The following is a 16826-nucleotide window of genomic DNA, read 5'->3' on the forward strand; positions in this document are numbered from 1 at the left end:
ATGTCTATCTGAGTTGAGCATAACATTGGTGTTATGCTTGAATCTGATGAGCATGAACATGATGACTCAGCTTGAACTCCCACAATATCCCCTGACCCAGCTCCCATAGATCCAAGTCCACACATAGTACAACAATGCAGTACCTTTATGCTGCAAAGACCAGTGACTGGTATTCCTGTCATTCATGCAATGCAATATCACTAGCAAGACACTAGTGCATCAAAGCATATATATGCTTCAACTTGACAAGACTCCAAGACAATTCATTATCCAGTGTCTACTAGAGTTCCCTACTCATATATTCTGTTTCAACCTGTTTCCCTCCTGTTTTTGAGTTTGAATACCATTTATTTAAACTTCACCTGAACCTGATAAGATCCCTTGACTCCATCCTCCTGCTCTAGTACCTGACTCAGATATGTCTGCAAGTAGTTCATCCAGCCCCAAGTTCTACTCTGTTGCTTCCTCTGCCACTAACATAACATTGTGTTATTACCTGGCCCAGGTGATAATGATTGAGCCAAATGGAAAGAAGAGCTTGAGTCAGAGATTATTGTATTCAGGAAATCAAAGTCAAAGACAGGATCAGAGTTATCCTTCTCTCCATGTGCATGTATAAGATGTGTACTTATATATACCGATGCACACTTGAGCTAAGGTCTCAGGGCTGCATAGACAATAGGAATCCCAGTGACTGGGTCGACCCTTGTCACATGGCTATGAGACTGGTCTTGTGGACTTGAAACTGAGACAGAGGAAGAGATGCGGGGCAATCATGGGTCTCGTATGTCTTGATCTTGATCTTGATCTAGGAGCGTATCAGCGACATGTTCATGATCGTCAACGACGGGCATAACAATCAGTGTTATGCTCAACTCGGATGAGCATGAACATGACGAAGCCCACCTGCGAGATCAAGATCAAGATCAAGACCCGGGCCAAGACAACGTCACACACGCACAAGGTTCCACTCGCAATATAAACACAAGTACACTGCCTCGTCTACGGAACAAGTCCGCCCTTTATGCTCCTCTTACGGATCCTAACACAGGAATTCCTATCGTATATGCTACACCTAAAGCGTAGCCAAGACACTCGTTGACTACTCCATATATATGGAGAAGTCAGACCGACAGGACAAGACAAGAACAACAAGCCCCCGAATATTCCTTGACTCAGAACCTGTTTCCAAATATAACCCGTTACAATCCCGACCTTCTCTCCCCGACGTCTGAGCTCCGGTTCGAGCTCTTCCGACGCTAGCTCCTTTGCTAGCATATTATCACTCCCGCCGAGCGATAACATCAGAAATTGGGAAGTAATTCGGATTCATTATTGGATCGGATTCCTCAATTCAGGGGGTCTAGCTCAAATGGGAGAGCGCGCGCTTAGCATGCGCGAGGCACTGGGATCGATACCCAGGTCCTCCATTCTTTTGCCTATTTTTTGCTTTCTCTGTAATCGTTTGAGCGAAGATGCTAGTTTGGTTTGCAAAGCTGCTCAGAAAGTAGAGATTGTAAAGAATAGAGCGCCCATTTTATCCTCGATTTCAGCAGGAGTTGCGACGCGTATTTTGTAGCAGTTTCTATACTTAACCTCTATCATTCTAAGAAATTCTACTGGCTTACCCTATGAGATGAGCCAAGCCATATCAAATGGCTGTTGCTTGATGGTAGCAAGCTCCAGTATATATGCCTTACTACCTACTTTATTTTTATATATTCTTATACCTTATTACTCCCCAGATCTAACCCTCCTCAGAGTACTACTTTTTGTCTTCAGCTGGCAGATAGAATATGCCTCTAGTTTATATGCAAACTAGTCCTACCCCTCCTCACACCTTGATCATTTTAACCACCCAACTTTCTAGATATGCTTTTCTAAGCTGATAGTCATAGGCATACTAATAGATATTAGTAAGGGATTTTTGGAGGTAGTTATGAGGCTTTCTTCTGATCTATATATGTTGAGTAATGAATTATATAATCAACTTCATTCTTATACTGGCTGCATGAGTAACTATGAACTGCTTTCAGCCCTTATCCATACTATGTAAGCTGTTCATTCATTCTTAAAATACTGGTGAAATTTCAAAGGTGAGGGTAGAAAGAGCCTCTATAAACATAGTTCAGCAACTAGGGAGTTTCATGGGGAGAGCATTTCTGGGATTCATGAAACGCAGTGTCCGTTTATTCACAGATTTGTGAGTGAAAATTATGTTAGACCAATCCAAAACGCTAATGGTGGTTGAACAGACTTCACAAATAGGTGGTTGCATTTCTCCACATTCTCACTGGCTTCTCAAATGCAAACACATGGTAGCGGTTGAACAGCATTGAGTGATTACCGGGGCATGGGCCCCTTTGGTGAAAAAACAGTTCATGAACTGGTGTCAATCGGCGACTGATAGCAATTTATTAGATGATCAACATGACACTGGTCCGAAACTTAACAAAAAGGCAGCTTTCTGTTTGTGCAAGGAAACTAGAATCGCCAATACTGTGCCATGTAGGCACTGGATGTGAAGTACTAGAGCAGGAAAACTGGGGTGTATCAGGGTATCTTGAAAAAGCCCATGGTCGTTCAAAGTAATCGCTGTAGGTGTCGCTGACAAATGGACTTCAGATGTATTGAGGGGGGGTTTTTTTTTTTGAGAAATGCTCGAAGCTCGAAGCAAGGGATATATAAAAGAGCACAACGAAGGCCACATATGAGAAGCAAACATTGCCAAGCAGCAGATAGTTCTTTTGTGTCCATTCCTCTCCGTCTTGCCGAACATCTTATCCACAAGTACACTTCGTTATCCGTTCACTAAAGCTGTTTGCCACGATACTCCTCGATCATGAATATCACCAAATTTACCGTTTCGATCACCACTGTTTTCACTGCGGCTGTTTCGTTGGCAGCAGCCCTTCCAGTTGCTGATATTGCCAGTGCTTCGCTGGGTATTGCTCCTGCTCTCGAATATGTTGCACCAAAGGCACTGGGCTTGGACAACCAGGCGCAGCGCCAGCATGATTCTGCCACAGGTCTTGATGTGTCAAGCACCCAGAACTACCCAGCCCATTGCGATCGCCAGGGCAGCGGTAATCCACGCGGATGGGACTATTTCAGTCAGCGCGATCGGCCGGTTTTGGCAGTTGCCAGATCGGACAAGCAAGCAGTCCGGGCTCGTGGCAGGGACTACTTTAGCCTGCGCGGCGAGTCCGGCAAAGAGCCAACGCTTGAAGAACCCTGCTGGAACTACCAGCTTTTACGCAAGCGCGATTCAGTTTCGGATGGGTATCTGCAGCGCGGATGGGACTACTGGGCTCAGTAGCAATTTCGTTCACTCCTGCATTTTCTTCTAGACGCTCATTGTGGTTTATGAAATGAAATTTTTTAGACAGTCTGATAGGATATGCAAGAGAAAATTGGTGCTATTTGTTTTCGGAACCGGCGTAGTGGACGAGGATCATATGGTCCCAATAGGAGTTTTCGATCTTGAAGGTAGCACCGCACTGCTGGCAGACATAGTTGCCGTGGGCGTGGTAGAGACGCATGGCAGGGAAAACGAGCGATGGCATACGAGAGTTCACTTTTATTAAGTGGATTGTAGTGGAAAATATCGAGGGACGAGGGATGGCGGAAGTAGCTAGAAGGGCAGAGTCTGAGTTTTATAATGCAGAAATGGAGCATGGAAACATGGTATGAGGGTATTTTGAGAAAAAGGGGGATGGGGTGACAGGGGCACGCGGTTATGTTCTGCATTTCCTTTTTGCTTGTCTTTCCCTCATTTGTAGAGGCAACGCATGTGGTGGCGATTGTATGGCGAAAGCACGCGATTCATCCGCCTACGTCATTTATCAGTCAACGTGATAGAGGAAGAATTATGTCGGTATGACATATGCTGCAGGGGTTGTTGCATCGGTCAATGGGAGACCACGCGGTAACGGTGCACTTGTCAATGTGGTAAATCGCGGAACTGCGCCTCGCGTGCAACATCGGTTATTTAGATAGCTGGGCAAGGGCTTATGACGTGTTCCTGGAAGACTGGTGGAAAGAGGAAAATGAAGAAAGGTGAAAAAAAAAACTAGGCTTCGTCGTCAGAGTCGATGATAGCCTTGGGGCGCGCGTCGTGCGACGGCATGGGCGAGTCTCTGGGCTCAGGGGTGACGTCGCCCGGGCGGCCAGACAGGGTGTCGTTGTCCAGATCGTCGTCAGAGTCGGTAATGATGGCCTTTGACTTGTACTTGCCGTAGTCGTCGGCCTTGGCATCTTCCAGGCGCTGCTTCTTCGACTTGAGGGCCTTCTTGGAGACGGGGCGAGCGTCCGGGAAGAGCTTTTCGGCATCCACCACGTCTTCGTCGTGAGGCTTGCGCTTGCGGGGCTTGCTGGCGGGCGCCCGGGCCACGGGCTCGGCATCGTCGGTGTCGGAAATAAAGCCGTCGTCCTTCTGCTTGCGGGCACGTGCCTTGGGAGCTTCAGTGGCCGCACGCAGGGCAGCATCGGCCATTTCCTGCCTGAGCACCGCATTGCGCTGCTCGGTCTCGCGCAGCATCCTGGCCTCGCGCTCCAGCATTTCGCGGCGCTGGCGCTCCTCCTGGTCGCGGCGCTGGGACTGCTCGCGCTCCTGCTTGCGGCGCCACTCGTCCAGGTGCTGCTGGCGCTCGCGCTCAAACACCTCCTGCTCGGTGCGCTTGCGCTCGAGCTTCGTGGCCAGCGACTTGCCAAAGGTGGCGCGCTCATTGGCCAGGCGCGGGCTGTACTGGATGCGCGTGCGGCGCTTTCGGCGGCTTGCCGTAGGCGGCCAGGAAGGTAAAGGCGCGGGTGCTGTGGGTCAGGGCGGCGGTGCTGAAGTCGATGTCGGCCAGCGTGCGCTGCGTCTCGGGCTGCTCACTGACCATCTGCGCTACCGCCTGCTCGATCAGCGCCTGGTCAAACAGGATGTGGCTGTCTTCGGGCTGCAGGCGGCTGGCCGGCTCGGACTTCTTGGCGTCTTCCGGATCCTTGGCTTCCTCCGACTTGCTGGTCTCCTCTGCGCCCTCTGCGTCCTCAGGCAGCTGGATGTCCTGGGCGGAGCAGAGGTTGCGGATCTCCGTCAGGGCCGTACGCATGGTGGCCACGTCCTTGGTGGCCTTTGGCCTGGACATAGAGGGCGCGGACCAGATACAGGTGCAGGTCGCGCTGGACGCGGCGGCGCTCGTGGCTCTCGGCCTTGGTCAGACGCTCAGGCGTATTTGCCAGGGCAGGCGCATCGGCCGGCTCCAGGGCCTTGACAATGAACCGCGAGCCGTCGATGGTCCTCGGCGTCCTCGAGGACCTTGGAGGTGTCGTTGAGCCGGCGAATGCACGCCTCGTAGGCAAGCACGGCCTGGCGGTAGTTGCCAGTCTCGACATGCACGTGGGCGACATTGACAGTGGCCCACAGCAGAACGTCGCTGGAGACCGGGACATCCGCGAACGGCAGCTCAGTGGCGCTCGGCTCGGGGATCTTGAAGACCAGATCAGCGTTCGGCGAGGTGAGGGCGGGCGAGCCAAGACCAGCAGAGGCAGGCATCGCGGACGTCCTGGAAGACGGTGCGGGCGCGAGCCGGATCGCCACGCTCAGCCATGGCAATGGCAGCGCCGTGGGCAGCCATGGCACACGACTGGTCGAGCTGCAGGCACTTGTCGAAGAACTCCAGCGCGCGCTTGTAGCTCATGGCGGCCACATCGCGCAGCTTCTTGTGCTTGGGCGAGTCGCGCGGCTCGTTGGCAGGCGCGCGCGTGCTCGGAGCGCCCGGCCGCCAGGTGGTAGTTGCCCAGGGCACACAGCGCATACACGTCGTGCTTGGCAATGTCCTTGAGCACGTGCTCGTAGGCGCGACGCGCGTCCTGCACGTTCTTGCGCTGCAGCTCAATGCCGCCCTTCAGCAGCCACACCAGCGCCCGCTTGCCGTCGTTGGCCGTCGCGTCTGCCAGCAGCGCCAGCGCGTCGCTGCTGTTGGCACGCGCGTAGTACGCGATGTGCGCCAGCCGCAGCCGCGCGTCGTGGTACGCGGGCGTCGCCTGCAGAATGCGCTGGTACAGAGCCTCGGCACGGTCCCATAGCCCGCAGTGCTCGTAGAATCGCGCGGTGTTGTATGTCACTGTGGTCAGCGTACCCTCGAGCCGCTGCACGTCATGGGCCGCCCGCCCGCCGGACTTGTCGCCAAGCCGGGCGCGAGCCGACTCCAGCAGCGCCGTGCATTTCTGCACCGCATTGTCGTACTCGGCGAAGATCAGCTCGCGATCGTCACCCGCCAGCTGCCGCAGCGCCCCCAGATTGCTCCACAGCTCCGGCAGCTGGTCCCCGGTTCCCTGGCGCTGCAGGATGGCGGCGGCCATCGAGTATGCCTTGCGGGCCTTGCGGGCACTGGTAGCCTCATATAGTAGCCCGGCCTCCAGGAACAGGTTGGCGTCGTCGAACCACGCGGCTACGTCGCCATCGCTGCCTTGGCGCTTGGCCTGCTCGGCCGCCTCGTCGGCCACCGCCTGCATTTCCTTCTCGTAGTACTCCACGGCTTTGGCCTTGTTGTTGGGCAGCCGTGCGTGCAGGTAGCCCAGCGCCCGCAGCACCTCAACGCATTTTGGGTGCTTCTCCAGCACGCGCTGGAACGTGGCCTCGGCGCTGGACATGTCTGGTGCGCTGCAGCTGCATCTGCCCCAGCCCAAACCGCGCCAGCGCGTGCTGCTCGTTGTGCTGAAGGCTCTTCTGGTACGCATCAAACGCCAGGTCGAATCGCCGCATTGCGTGGTGCGCGCGAGCCACCTGGAAATGGGCCTCGGCCTGGATCGCCAGCGTATCGGCCGTCTTCAGCGCCCGCTCGCCAAGCCGCCGCGCACCCTCGTAGTCGTTGCTGTAGAACAGCCGGTCTGCGAGTCGCGTCAGCACTGCCGCATTCGCCGGCTGCCGCTCGTATGCCAGCTTCAAGCTGCGCCATGGCCGAGTTCAGCAGCGAGCCGCCCTCCGCCAGCGCCTCCTCCAATTTCCCTGCGTCGAGCTGTGCGTTGAGCCGCGGGTCCATCAGCCGCTTGGCCGCATTCAGATCCATGGTCGCCAGCAGAACATACGGTGCTACCGCCTGCTCATCGACCTCGATCGCGCGCTCCAGCGCCCGCCGCGCGTCCTTTGCGTGTCCGAGCTTCATCAGACACAGCGCAATGCCGATGCGCGGGTCCGGCTTGTCGTTTGGCCGCAGTGTCAGCACGCGCTGGTAGATTCCCAGCGCCGTCTGGAACTGCCGCTTGCTGAACAGCACCCGGGCCTTGCCCAGCAAAGATGCCACGCATGTCGGGTTCAGTCGCAGCGCTAGATTGAACTGCTGCAGCGCCTGGTCCGGGCTGCGCCTCACCATCGCCAGCAGCCCTTTGACCAAAGAACGTCCGCGGATCCTCCCGGCTGATCTTCTCCGACTCCGTCAGCAACGTCGCCGCCATCTGCAGCTGAATGTCGCGCTCGGTTGCCGTCCCGCTGACCGTCGCCACCTTCGCCTTTTGCACGCTGATGCCTGCCAGAAGGTTCAGCAGCGGCACCTTCGACGTCAGGTCATTGGCGCGTGCTTTGGCCAGCCCGCCTTTTAGTACCGTAATTGCGTCCTCGGTCTTCCCCTGCTTATAGTACTCGAGCGCAAACCGGGAGTAAAACGGCATTGCGGCTTTCTCTGTGTCTAGTATGGAGCACATTTCTGACCCAGATGTATCCAGATTTGTGCATTCGATTTCGACAACGTCATTCGTGTTGTGAATCGGTACCTCGACAAAACGCCTTTCAGCCATTGTTGTGCTTTATACCGCTGGTGCGGAGTGTGTCTAGAGGTGAAAAATAAAAAATAATTGTTGTGGAGAGCAGAAATGTGGCCTTGAGCGTGTGCTCCCAGGACCCGTCCTCACAGCGGCACAAGCCTCTCGAGATAATTTGATCCCTGTCTTGGCCTGATCTGAATCGCGCCCGAGTATGTGATCCACGACCGCTTTTGCAAGGGGCGTGCTGCCGATTTTCCGCTCCCTTCAAAGAGCGCAGCGATCGGCTCAAGTTCTGCAGCCGGATGCGCGGCACCAAAACTAAAAACACCTGTGCCGAGACAGCCCTCGTGAGCATGATGGACATAATTGCTGGTCACGCTGGAGCCCGCTCCAACCTCTGGAAAAACAACAACAGGACTGCTTTGTCTAAGAAAGAAAACAGGAAATGGGGTTCTACCAGATTCCACACCAAGAAAATGAGCATCAAGCGCACCACCCGCACTTTTTTTTCTGCCAACAGCACCCTGATTTGGTGGGGGGGCCAGAGGTCTGTTTACTCGCTTGCCCAAGGGCGTCCGCCCGCAGCAAAAATGTGTCGCGAAGGCGGATTACTAATTAATAGTGCTCCTAGCTGTGGGGCGGCGTCTCTACTAGTGCCAATCACTGTGGTGCCAAAATTCTATTGCTGGCTGTCTGGGGAGGAGCTGGAAAAATATTCGCAATTCTGCGGCACCTACTCCGAAAAGGCAGGTGGAAAAGAATGCTCACAAAAAGCCAAGAAAAGCTGGCATTTATGCCGATTATTTTTCTTGAAATCAGCTTTCGCTCTTTCTCCTCTCTACCGCACCCGCCTTTTATACTTCACCTATTTTTCTTCTATTTAAACCATGGACACCGACTCTTTCAACGCATATATTAACCAGAGCCTGGTTGACTCGTCCACTGCCCAGTCGGAGGAGCCCTCTGCCAGCGACCTGAGCGGCCTGGACAACGAGCTCCTGCTGCAGCTGCTGCTCAACTCGACCACCGCCACCACCACCAACAGCGCAGCTGCTGCCACCATCGACCCAAACTCTCTGTCTACCCCTGCGTACGACGACGTGTACATGCAGTCCGTTGCCTCTACCGAGACAGCAGACACCAACCCGCTGCTGACCGCAGCACTTTTATCCTGCACTTGCCCCCCACCTCCAGCAGGCCGCAGCTGCCGTTGCGGAAGCCGAGCCGATGGCTGTTGATGAGCCGACGGCGGTTGCTCCAAAGAAGGTCGCTGCGCTGCCCAAGCCCAAGACCACCACCATCCAGCAGCAGGCGCTGTCAACGGCGGGCAAGAAGAGCGCCAGCTCGACTACACCGCAGCAGCCGGCGAATCAGAGCCAGGTGCGTCGCGCTACTGTCTCCAAGGCGCAGCCCCCGAAGCAGCAGCAGCAACAGAAGTCCCCGGCAGCGGCGGCGCCATCGGCTCCCAGTGGCGGCGACCGGGCAATGAGCGAGGAGCACGAGGCGGAATTAGAAGGCGTCGACTTGAAGAACATGTCATCCAAGGAGCGCCGCCAGCTGAGAAACAAGATTTCGGCAAGAAACTTCCGCGTCCGTCGCAAGGGTAAGTGTTGCAAAGAAAAGCTTCCTGTCAGTGTGGCGCAGGCCAACACCTCCAGCAACCCGCATTGTGTCATACTAATAGTGCCTCTATTTTGTTTCTTTGTGCCGTAGAGTATATCTCGAATCTCGAGGCCGAGGTTCGCCAGCACCGCGAAGAGGCCGACGGGCTCCGCAAGGAGCTGACCACGTCCAAGGCCGAGAACTCCCAGCTGCGCGAGGAGGTCGCCAAGCTGCGCTTGAAACTCAGTGCCCTGACTGTGGCCGCCAGTTCCCCTGCTCCGGTCCCCACTGTGGCCGCCCAGTCGCCTGTGCCAGTGCCCAAGCCCACTCCGGCTGCATCGCCAGTCGTGCGCTTCAACCCGCGCAAGGACGTGGGCCAATCCAAGGCTGCCGGCAACTGGGCCGCAAAGAGCAGCGGATCGGGCTTCATTGCCGTCAACACTGCCTTTGTCGACCACGCCCAGAACGACACCGTGCTGCGTGAGGCCCAGCGCAAGCGTGCTGTCGATGCTCTGCTCAGCATGCGCGATGAGTCCGACGCCTTTGTCGCCAGCGAGGCTACGCGCTGCGCCGCCCTCGCCCTTGCCGGCCTGGTTGCCGAGCTGGTTTTGTCGCAGACTGCCCTCGAGTCGTCCATCCACATGGCCCACAAGACCGCTGCTATCGCTGCCGCCGATGCCCAGGCAGCTGTGTCGTGCTGAGCCACCTACCACTCACTATGCTTTTCCATTTTCCTTCTCTCTCCTCCCTTTCTTTTCAAGCTGTAATTTGTAGATAAAAAAACCCATCCACCAAACAATAAACTCTATTCTATCCTCTACTCACAGGACCGTCCGGGACTGGCCCGGCGAGAAAAACTGGACGGCTGTGTCAGCCACCTTGTAGTGCAGATGGACTGGCTTGAATGTCTTGGCGGTCTGGCAGTTTAGGATGGCCTGGGACCGCAGTCAGCTGGCCCGATACATCCGACGACGCGCCCGATGCCAGGCCCTCGAAATTGAACACATAATGCGACCGTCTCGCCAGGGCCCTGACCAGCTTCTCCGTGAACTCGTCCAGAAACACACTGACCACCAGCCTGCCGCCCAGCAGCTCTGTGATCCTCCGACACGTATCAAAAACACCCACCGCCTGCACAGCGCTCATCCCCTGATCCATCAGCGAGCACAGCCCGTCGACTACCAACGTGGTGTTTTCGGGCTGCCCGGCCAGCCACTGGTAGAACCGCGGACCAGTCGCCATTCACAGTGAGCTTTGGCCGGGTGGCCGAGGGCAAGGCGTCCAAGCTAAAGTCCGTCAGTGCATTGACAAAGTGGATCTTCGGCCGGTGCACGCCCATTTTGCGCAGAATGTGCATGTAGTGGTTGCTGGTCTGCGTGAACGACAAAAGGACCGCATGGTCGCTGCTGAGGAAATGCGGGAGCAGGATGTCGCCGGGCGCTGAGAGCGAGCTGCATATCAGCGTTGTGGTCTGGGAGGGCGGCTGGCCTGTGGGCCAGTCGAGCGAGGCCGCGAGCGTCTTGTAGGTTGCCATGGAAGATAGTATTTTTTACAGGTGCTTTTTTTTTTAATTGATGCTGAGGGGCTGCGGTCGGAATGCAAAAAAAAAAAATGGCATTAATGGCTGTGGAACCGGCACGGTTTTGGGTACGACGCTTGCGGGTTCCAGAAAAAAAAAATCAACCTCGTGTTTTTTGTTTGTGGAATCAGGGGTTTCGGCAATCCCGCTTTACTAGAAATATCTGCTCGCGATGCGAGCTCGGCTGCTAGTCAGCATGGGTTGACACGTCGATAAGGGCATCACGGCGAACCGGTCATTTGAACGTGTCGGATGGTTGTTGGTGCAATGGCGATCATGGACATCTCCCACCTTGATTGCCTGCTCAGCGCAGACGTTTCAGGGCTGGTTCGCTGCTGCTGGCAGCAGAATCACCTGCAGCTGGTCCACGCCTCTTGTGCGGGTTCTTTGTTGCAGGGGTGGTGCCAGAAGTACCGGCAGCAATGGCCGTAGAACGACAGAACCGTTCAGGAATACTGCCTGAATCACAGAGTGACTGGAAAATGAGTCTGAAGTTTAGAACTGCTGCGAGATCGCGGTTCAAGAGCCGAGACGAATAGGCTCGCCTGTATTGTGCCATGGCCCGCTTACATGACTCGCTTGTACAGCGGAGAAGGCCATGGCACTTCACAGTTGGGTTCTTCGATCTCTGGTAGGGCCGCGGATTGGGAACATGCCGGAATGTCTGCAGTGACTTTTCGCAGCAGAACGGGCACACCGACGATGTCCGGAATTCGTCGATCAGATAGACTTCAAAGCCATGGTGCTTGAACTTGTCGCGCCATCCCTTGCCACGAATCGGCGCATGGTGTCGGGCCATCGGCGCACTCCAATTGCCCATGATCAGCACTGGATCTGGACCGAACTTGCTCCGGAGTTTCGCGGCAAGCCTGTGGTCTGCACGGGCCTGGTTCATGAATGAATCAAGGCGCAGCTTGCGGTGAAGCGGGTACACCTTGGGACTGGTCCCGACACCCGGATGGGCCTTCCAGCGCCTCTGATGCTGCTTGTTTGACTTAGTGGGCTGCTGCTCTAGTAGCCTTCGCGCTGTCATCGTGTTGGCATAAAACGGTGCTAGGAAACACCGCACAGATGCACGGGCAGCAACGTAGGCACGGAATTTTGCTGGGCTAAGGGTCCGGCAGCAGTGCTTGGAAAGCTCTGCCTCTGCTCTGCGGACAGCATCTTCTGGGACTTGATCCTTTGTAGCCTGACGAATCCTGTCATAGTGGCGCAGCTTGAGCTCCTTATTGCGCTGCTGCCGTGTGTAGCGGTAGAGCATTCTCTCACCCTCTTTCCCATTGCTGCTATTTTCGTGCATCATGTATAGCAAATCGCCCCGACCTGGATCGATGAATACACAGCGGCCTTTCAGATTCTGCAGCTCTGGCTGTGGGATCTGGTGGATATAGCGACAGTCAGCTATAGTATTGCCTCCCACAGCACTACCTCCTGCAACATCGCCTGTAGCATCGCCTCCCACAGCATCGCCTGTAGCATCGCCTCCTGTAGCATCGCCTGTAGCATTGCCTGTAGCATTGCCTCCTGCAGCATTGCCTCCTGCAGCACCAGCCTTAGGATACCTTGTCTTGTAACAAAATGCATATCGTTACACCATCTGTTGTCGCCATTCCGTGGAATTTTCTATCACCATGCGCCTTAAATGGCTTTGATGTTAGATCTGCGACCCGGCCCCATACATCCCACACAGATTGTGCAATCCCTTGGACCGGGTCGTGTGCACAGACTGGGGGTGCTGGTGCATATGCATTGTTAAGTGCTGCAACAGTGTCTGCTGCTGCCGCCGATGCAGCAGCAAGCGAATCAGCCGCTACTGCTGCAGTTGCTGCAGTGGCCTCTGTTTCATCTGATGGCATCTTCGCTGCTTCGCGTGCAGCCTTCTTGGCCAATTTTTCGCCCTTTTCTGCTGCTTTCCTTGCCTCTGTTGCTGCCCTCTTTGCTGCGTTGATCTTGGTAACCTGCTCACGGGTTTTCGAAATAAACACCTGCTTGAATATTTGGTTGTCTAAGCGCACATGGCCTGGGATCCATGATGTCCGCAGAGGCAAGCATTGAGGGGGAGACTTGCCAAGCTGCTCATTCTCGATAAGCTGGCATAGGCGAATGTATGCACGCAGATGCTTAAGTGGATTTACCTTGGCATCATAGTATCGGCTGTCTTTGGCGAATCTGTACTTGGCATCATAGGCATTAAGGACTGGTGCCAGCTTGTTGTAGATTGCAAGCATCGGTGGGGTGAGCACACTGAGATCAGGGTGCCTAGAGGCAACTGCCTGGCGGAGCTTCTGTGCAGGTGTATAAATACACACTTGGCATGCATTATTGAACTCAGCCTTGGACACATTGCCCATTGTACTGTGCAGCGTGTTTTTGCGGCTGCGAACATCAATCAATTTGGCCAGAATCCGCTGTAGGCAAGTGCCATAGTGCAACACAATGTTGTTCTTGTATGCTGTCATCAGCTCGGTATCCACGTATGTCGCTACCTGATTCATTTCACGTACGCCATGTAGCTCGATATCGCCATTATTTAATAGATAATCATAAATATGATATCTAATTACATCACCGAAATCTGCGCTCGACAGTTCTGACCTGTCCTTCCGGTTAACGAAATCCTTGGCAGACATGGCCATCTTCGCCTTCAGGTTGTGATAAATAAATAAATAAATGGAACGAAAAAACCCCTTTTTTACAAATGTTGCAGGGTCAAAAGCATCATCATAAGCTAGTTGATGGAGTAATATCCATCGTGCAAGCATGTATGTATGCTCTTTGATGATATTGACGCTGTGTACAAATTGCTCTAGGCGGGGCAACATAGAATCACGGAAGCCAATACCACCAAGTGATGTCTTTATGACAGTAGTGCTGCGAGTAATATTCATTTGAGAAATTCAATAGGCAAGTAAGAAGAGAAATGATGCTGTTCAGTTTTGCTGTATTGCGTATGCATAGCATTAAGAACTTTTTATTAAAGATTTTCTGGCTTGCATGGTTCTTGGGGCCCTTAGCACTGATACAATCTCTTGGATAAGTCTATACAGACTGGGTCCGTTGTGACCCAAATACTACCGCTTACGCATGTTCATAAGACAAATTGATTTATAAAATAAACCCACAAATATTGCATGACCGCTAGAAGAGCTATATGGCCTTACTCAATAGGTGCTCATAAATAAATATCCTAAGAGTGTTGCGCAGCCAGTGATGACCACTATGATGATGCCATGGAAATTATCAGGCTGACTGACAATGAGAGCAGCTCTTGCGCTGAACCAATGGAGATATCCAGCGGAGACCTGTGACCACTACAACAACAACTTGTCACCCTGGTTTCACCGGTGAGGTCAGATGCCGCACAAAACCAAAGGGAGTTTACAGAGCAAGTCACTCAAACCCATGTTGAAGCTTAAGAGTTTTTTTAACCAATTAAATAATTTCTAGCAGACGGTCGGACACTTTTTTGGACTATAAAATCTTATATATAAGTACTAGCAGTCTCATGCTTGCGATGCAAGCGCACCTCTATGTGTGCCAAACGCTGTTTGTCACACATTTCGGTGGAGACTGCTAGCGCCTGCAGCGGGCTGAATACATAAATACAAATATGTTTTTGAATATAATAGGTTTTAATATAAAACATTTAATAATTTTAATACTAATAATAGTATATGGTAGAAATTAGTATTAGCTAATAAAAAATATATTTATATATAAAGCTAAAATTAAACTAAGAAAATATCTCCTTATAGACTATGTTTTTAGTCTTAGGTTCACTATCAGGATAATGTGTAGCTGACCCTAACATTATCTTGAGATTACTAAATGATTGTATGCGAGAAAGTGCCACGTAGAGTTGGCCATAAGTAAAGATAGGTGATGGAAGATAAAGCCCAACTCGTTCCATTGTTTGACCTTGGGCCTTATTTATAGTCATTGAGAAGGCAAGGTGGATTGGGAACTGGCATCGGCGTAGAACAAATGGTAATTGCTGGTGCTTAGTTGTTAATATCATTCGGAGTATAAATACCCTGGTACCATAAGCAGCACCAGTTATAATTTCAGCATCAATCACATGGGGCTGTAATCTATGGCATATAAGTCGTGTGCCATTACATAGACCATGGGCTGAATCCAGGTTACGTAGGAGTATGATTGGTGCCCCTACTTTGAGGCGGAGGTGATGAGGTGGTAGGGTTCCACCAACATCTAGTGAATTAAGAAATTCAACTGGGAACAACTGCTGGGTCTCTGTAGTTGCACCATCAGTATCTGCAATTGAGTCAGCACTATAGTAGTTAATGATAGTGCCTGGTAGATGGTCACTGATCTTGTTATTTAGATCATTCACTGAGGCATTAGTTGGTGATAGGATGCTACGATTGACCATATAGTTGGCTTGATTATATTGATATGCTAAATTAGTATAAATTGCATTGATCAATAGCTCAACATTATCTGAGGGTATTACAGTACCCACAGGCAATTGAATTTGGTCATATTCATCGCTGGGTAACCTTCCTTCCCCAACTTGAAGTAGCCAGTCAGCAAATTGGATTGCTGTATAATCCTGGGCACCAGCCCTAAGTTGGAGTCGCATATTGGTAGTAAGGTGTAGAATTTGTGGTTGACTCCATAATGGAGATCGGCAAAGAGCTGCATCAACAGTTTGAGCTCTATTTCCCTTTGGAATGACAGGGAGAATTTGGCGGAAATCGCCACCAGCTACTACTACCTTACCTCCAAAAGGCTGATGCTTAAGGGCTGGATCAGCAGAGCACATTATATCCCGCAGTATGCGATCAAGGGCCTCAAATGTATGACGATGCATCATTGGTGCCTCATCCCAAATAATCAGCCTTGTGGCCTGGAGCAATGATGCCAAGTTAGTGCCAAGGGAGATATTGCATGTTGAAGTACTATCTACAATTAGAGGTATCTTAAATGTAGAGTGAGCAGTTCGACCGCCAGAGAGAAGCATAGCAGCAATGCCAGAGGAGGCAGTTGCTAAGGCAATATGGCCTTGGCTCCGAATATGAGCAAGGAGAAGCTTATACAGGAATGTTTTGCCACTTCCTCCAGGGCCATCAAGGAAGAAAAATGTTGCTGTAGTATTAGCTAACCCTTCTACAGCAGACATAATGGTATTATAGGCTGCTAACTGCTCAGTATTAGCTATACGAAGCATCTGTTCAGTGCAATCAGCAAGCTCAGATTGATTAAATGATAGCTGCTCACTAATTAAATAGTTTTCAGTACTATCACCATTTGCATGTTCTGGTATTGGAACTGGCATGCCAGGATAGTCACTAAGTGAGCGCCCAGAGTGGAGAAGAATAGAGTTAATCTCCCTAAGGGCACTGTTAATAGCAGATTGCTCAGCGGCTTCCAGATTAGCTGTATGCATGAGGGCTCTATATAATAGATCATCAATTAGGCTTGTCTGGTGCTGTATCCATAGTGCATATGGGTTTACTGGGTTTTCTTGAGCAAGAATAGTGGCAAATAAATATCGGAGTTGGTGACCAATCTGGACTTGTGCAGCTTCATCTAAGCACCTAGCCCATTCGCGGTTATCTTCAAGCAGGCTAAGTGCTATACAGGCTTCTCTAAATGTTCGATAAACAACACCATTGATAGTCCTGAGATTTTCAAATGATATTGCACCATGAACTACATTGAGTAGCATTCGGAGGTAGAATCGTTCTCCAGCTCTAGGAGAAACAAAGTAGATACGCCCAATTGTATTGCCTCTCTGCCTTGGCTTCCAGACATGCTGTTGGTGATTCCAGACAAAATGCTGTGGGTATTCAGCATATGTATATGCACGGGCCTCTGGGTGGGCAGCATTATAAGCAAACCACTATGTGAGTGTAGTATGTGCAAGGTGCTGCTG

General features: G+C 52.3%; 5 protein-coding genes and 1 non-coding gene across 6 annotated transcripts; 4 read left to right on the top strand and 2 right to left on the bottom strand.

Annotated features, from left to right (window-relative positions):
• Positions 1 to 862: 862 nt before the first annotated feature.
• On the top strand, positions 863 to 1314 carry DL89DRAFT_266085 (uncharacterized protein). Its single transcript, XM_040886957.1, has one exon. It carries the CDS (start codon positions 868 to 870, stop codon positions 1084 to 1086), a length of 219 nt encoding a protein of 72 aa, XP_040744580.1. The 5' UTR covers positions 863 to 867; the 3' UTR covers positions 1087 to 1314.
• Positions 1315 to 1357: 43 nt separating this feature from the next.
• Positions 1358 to 1430, top strand: DL89DRAFT_t43. Its single transcript has one exon. It is a non-coding gene; the product is annotated as a tRNA-Ala (tRNA).
• A 1046-nt stretch (positions 1431 to 2476) lies between these two features.
• Positions 2477 to 3319, top strand: DL89DRAFT_313008 (uncharacterized protein; the record flags this gene model as incomplete). The annotated part of the gene is made up of 1 exon (XM_040890999.1): positions 2477 to 3319. The coding sequence occupies exon 1, from the start codon at positions 2843 to 2845 to the stop codon at positions 3317 to 3319; it is 477 nt and encodes a 158-aa protein (XP_040744581.1). The 5' UTR covers positions 2477 to 2842.
• A 753-nt stretch (positions 3320 to 4072) lies between these two features.
• On the bottom strand, positions 4073 to 7779 carry DL89DRAFT_291666 (TPR-like protein; the record flags this gene model as incomplete). Its single annotated transcript, XM_040890223.1, has 9 exons — positions 4073 to 4723; positions 4749 to 5117; positions 5146 to 5284; positions 5334 to 5473; positions 5547 to 5751; positions 5795 to 6649; positions 6678 to 6826; positions 6870 to 7344; positions 7385 to 7779. The coding sequence occupies 9 exons, from the start codon at positions 7777 to 7779 to the stop codon at positions 4073 to 4075; spliced, it is 3378 nt and encodes a 1125-aa protein (XP_040744582.1).
• A 1040-nt stretch (positions 7780 to 8819) lies between these two features.
• Positions 8820 to 10256, top strand: DL89DRAFT_119441 (uncharacterized protein). Its single transcript, XM_040883186.1, has 2 exons — positions 8820 to 9349; positions 9460 to 10256. Exons 1-2 carry the CDS (start codon positions 8974 to 8976, stop codon positions 10047 to 10049), a joined length of 966 nt encoding a protein of 321 aa, XP_040744583.1. The 5' UTR covers positions 8820 to 8973; the 3' UTR covers positions 10050 to 10256.
• DL89DRAFT_321519 (uncharacterized protein) lies at positions 10095 to 10882 on the bottom strand (the record flags this gene model as incomplete). The annotated part of the gene is made up of 4 exons (XM_040891286.1): positions 10095 to 10256; positions 10291 to 10440; positions 10477 to 10563; positions 10595 to 10882. The coding sequence occupies 4 exons, from the start codon at positions 10880 to 10882 to the stop codon at positions 10170 to 10172; spliced, it is 612 nt and encodes a 203-aa protein (XP_040744584.1). The 3' UTR covers positions 10095 to 10169.
• Between the last annotated feature and the right edge of the window lie 5944 nt (positions 10883 to 16826).

This window comes from Linderina pennispora, assembly GCF_002104995.1.
Source record: "Linderina pennispora strain ATCC 12442 chromosome Unknown DL89scaffold_4, whole genome shotgun sequence".
NCBI lineage: Eukaryota > Fungi > Kickxellomycota > Kickxellomycetes > Kickxellales > Kickxellaceae > Linderina > Linderina pennispora.

Coding starts and splice junctions, on each gene's coding strand:
- DL89DRAFT_266085 (XM_040886957.1), top strand. CDS start 868: ATGCTCAACTCGGATGAGCATGAACATGACGAAGCCCACCTGCGAGAT.
- DL89DRAFT_119441 (XM_040883186.1), top strand. CDS start 8,974: ATGGCTGTTGATGAGCCGACGGCGGTTGCTCCAAAGAAGGTCGCTGCG. Junction 9,350..9,459: donor CTTCCGCGTCCGTCGCAAGG/GTAAGTGTTGCA, acceptor TTTGTGCCGTAG/AGTATATCTCGAATCTCGAG.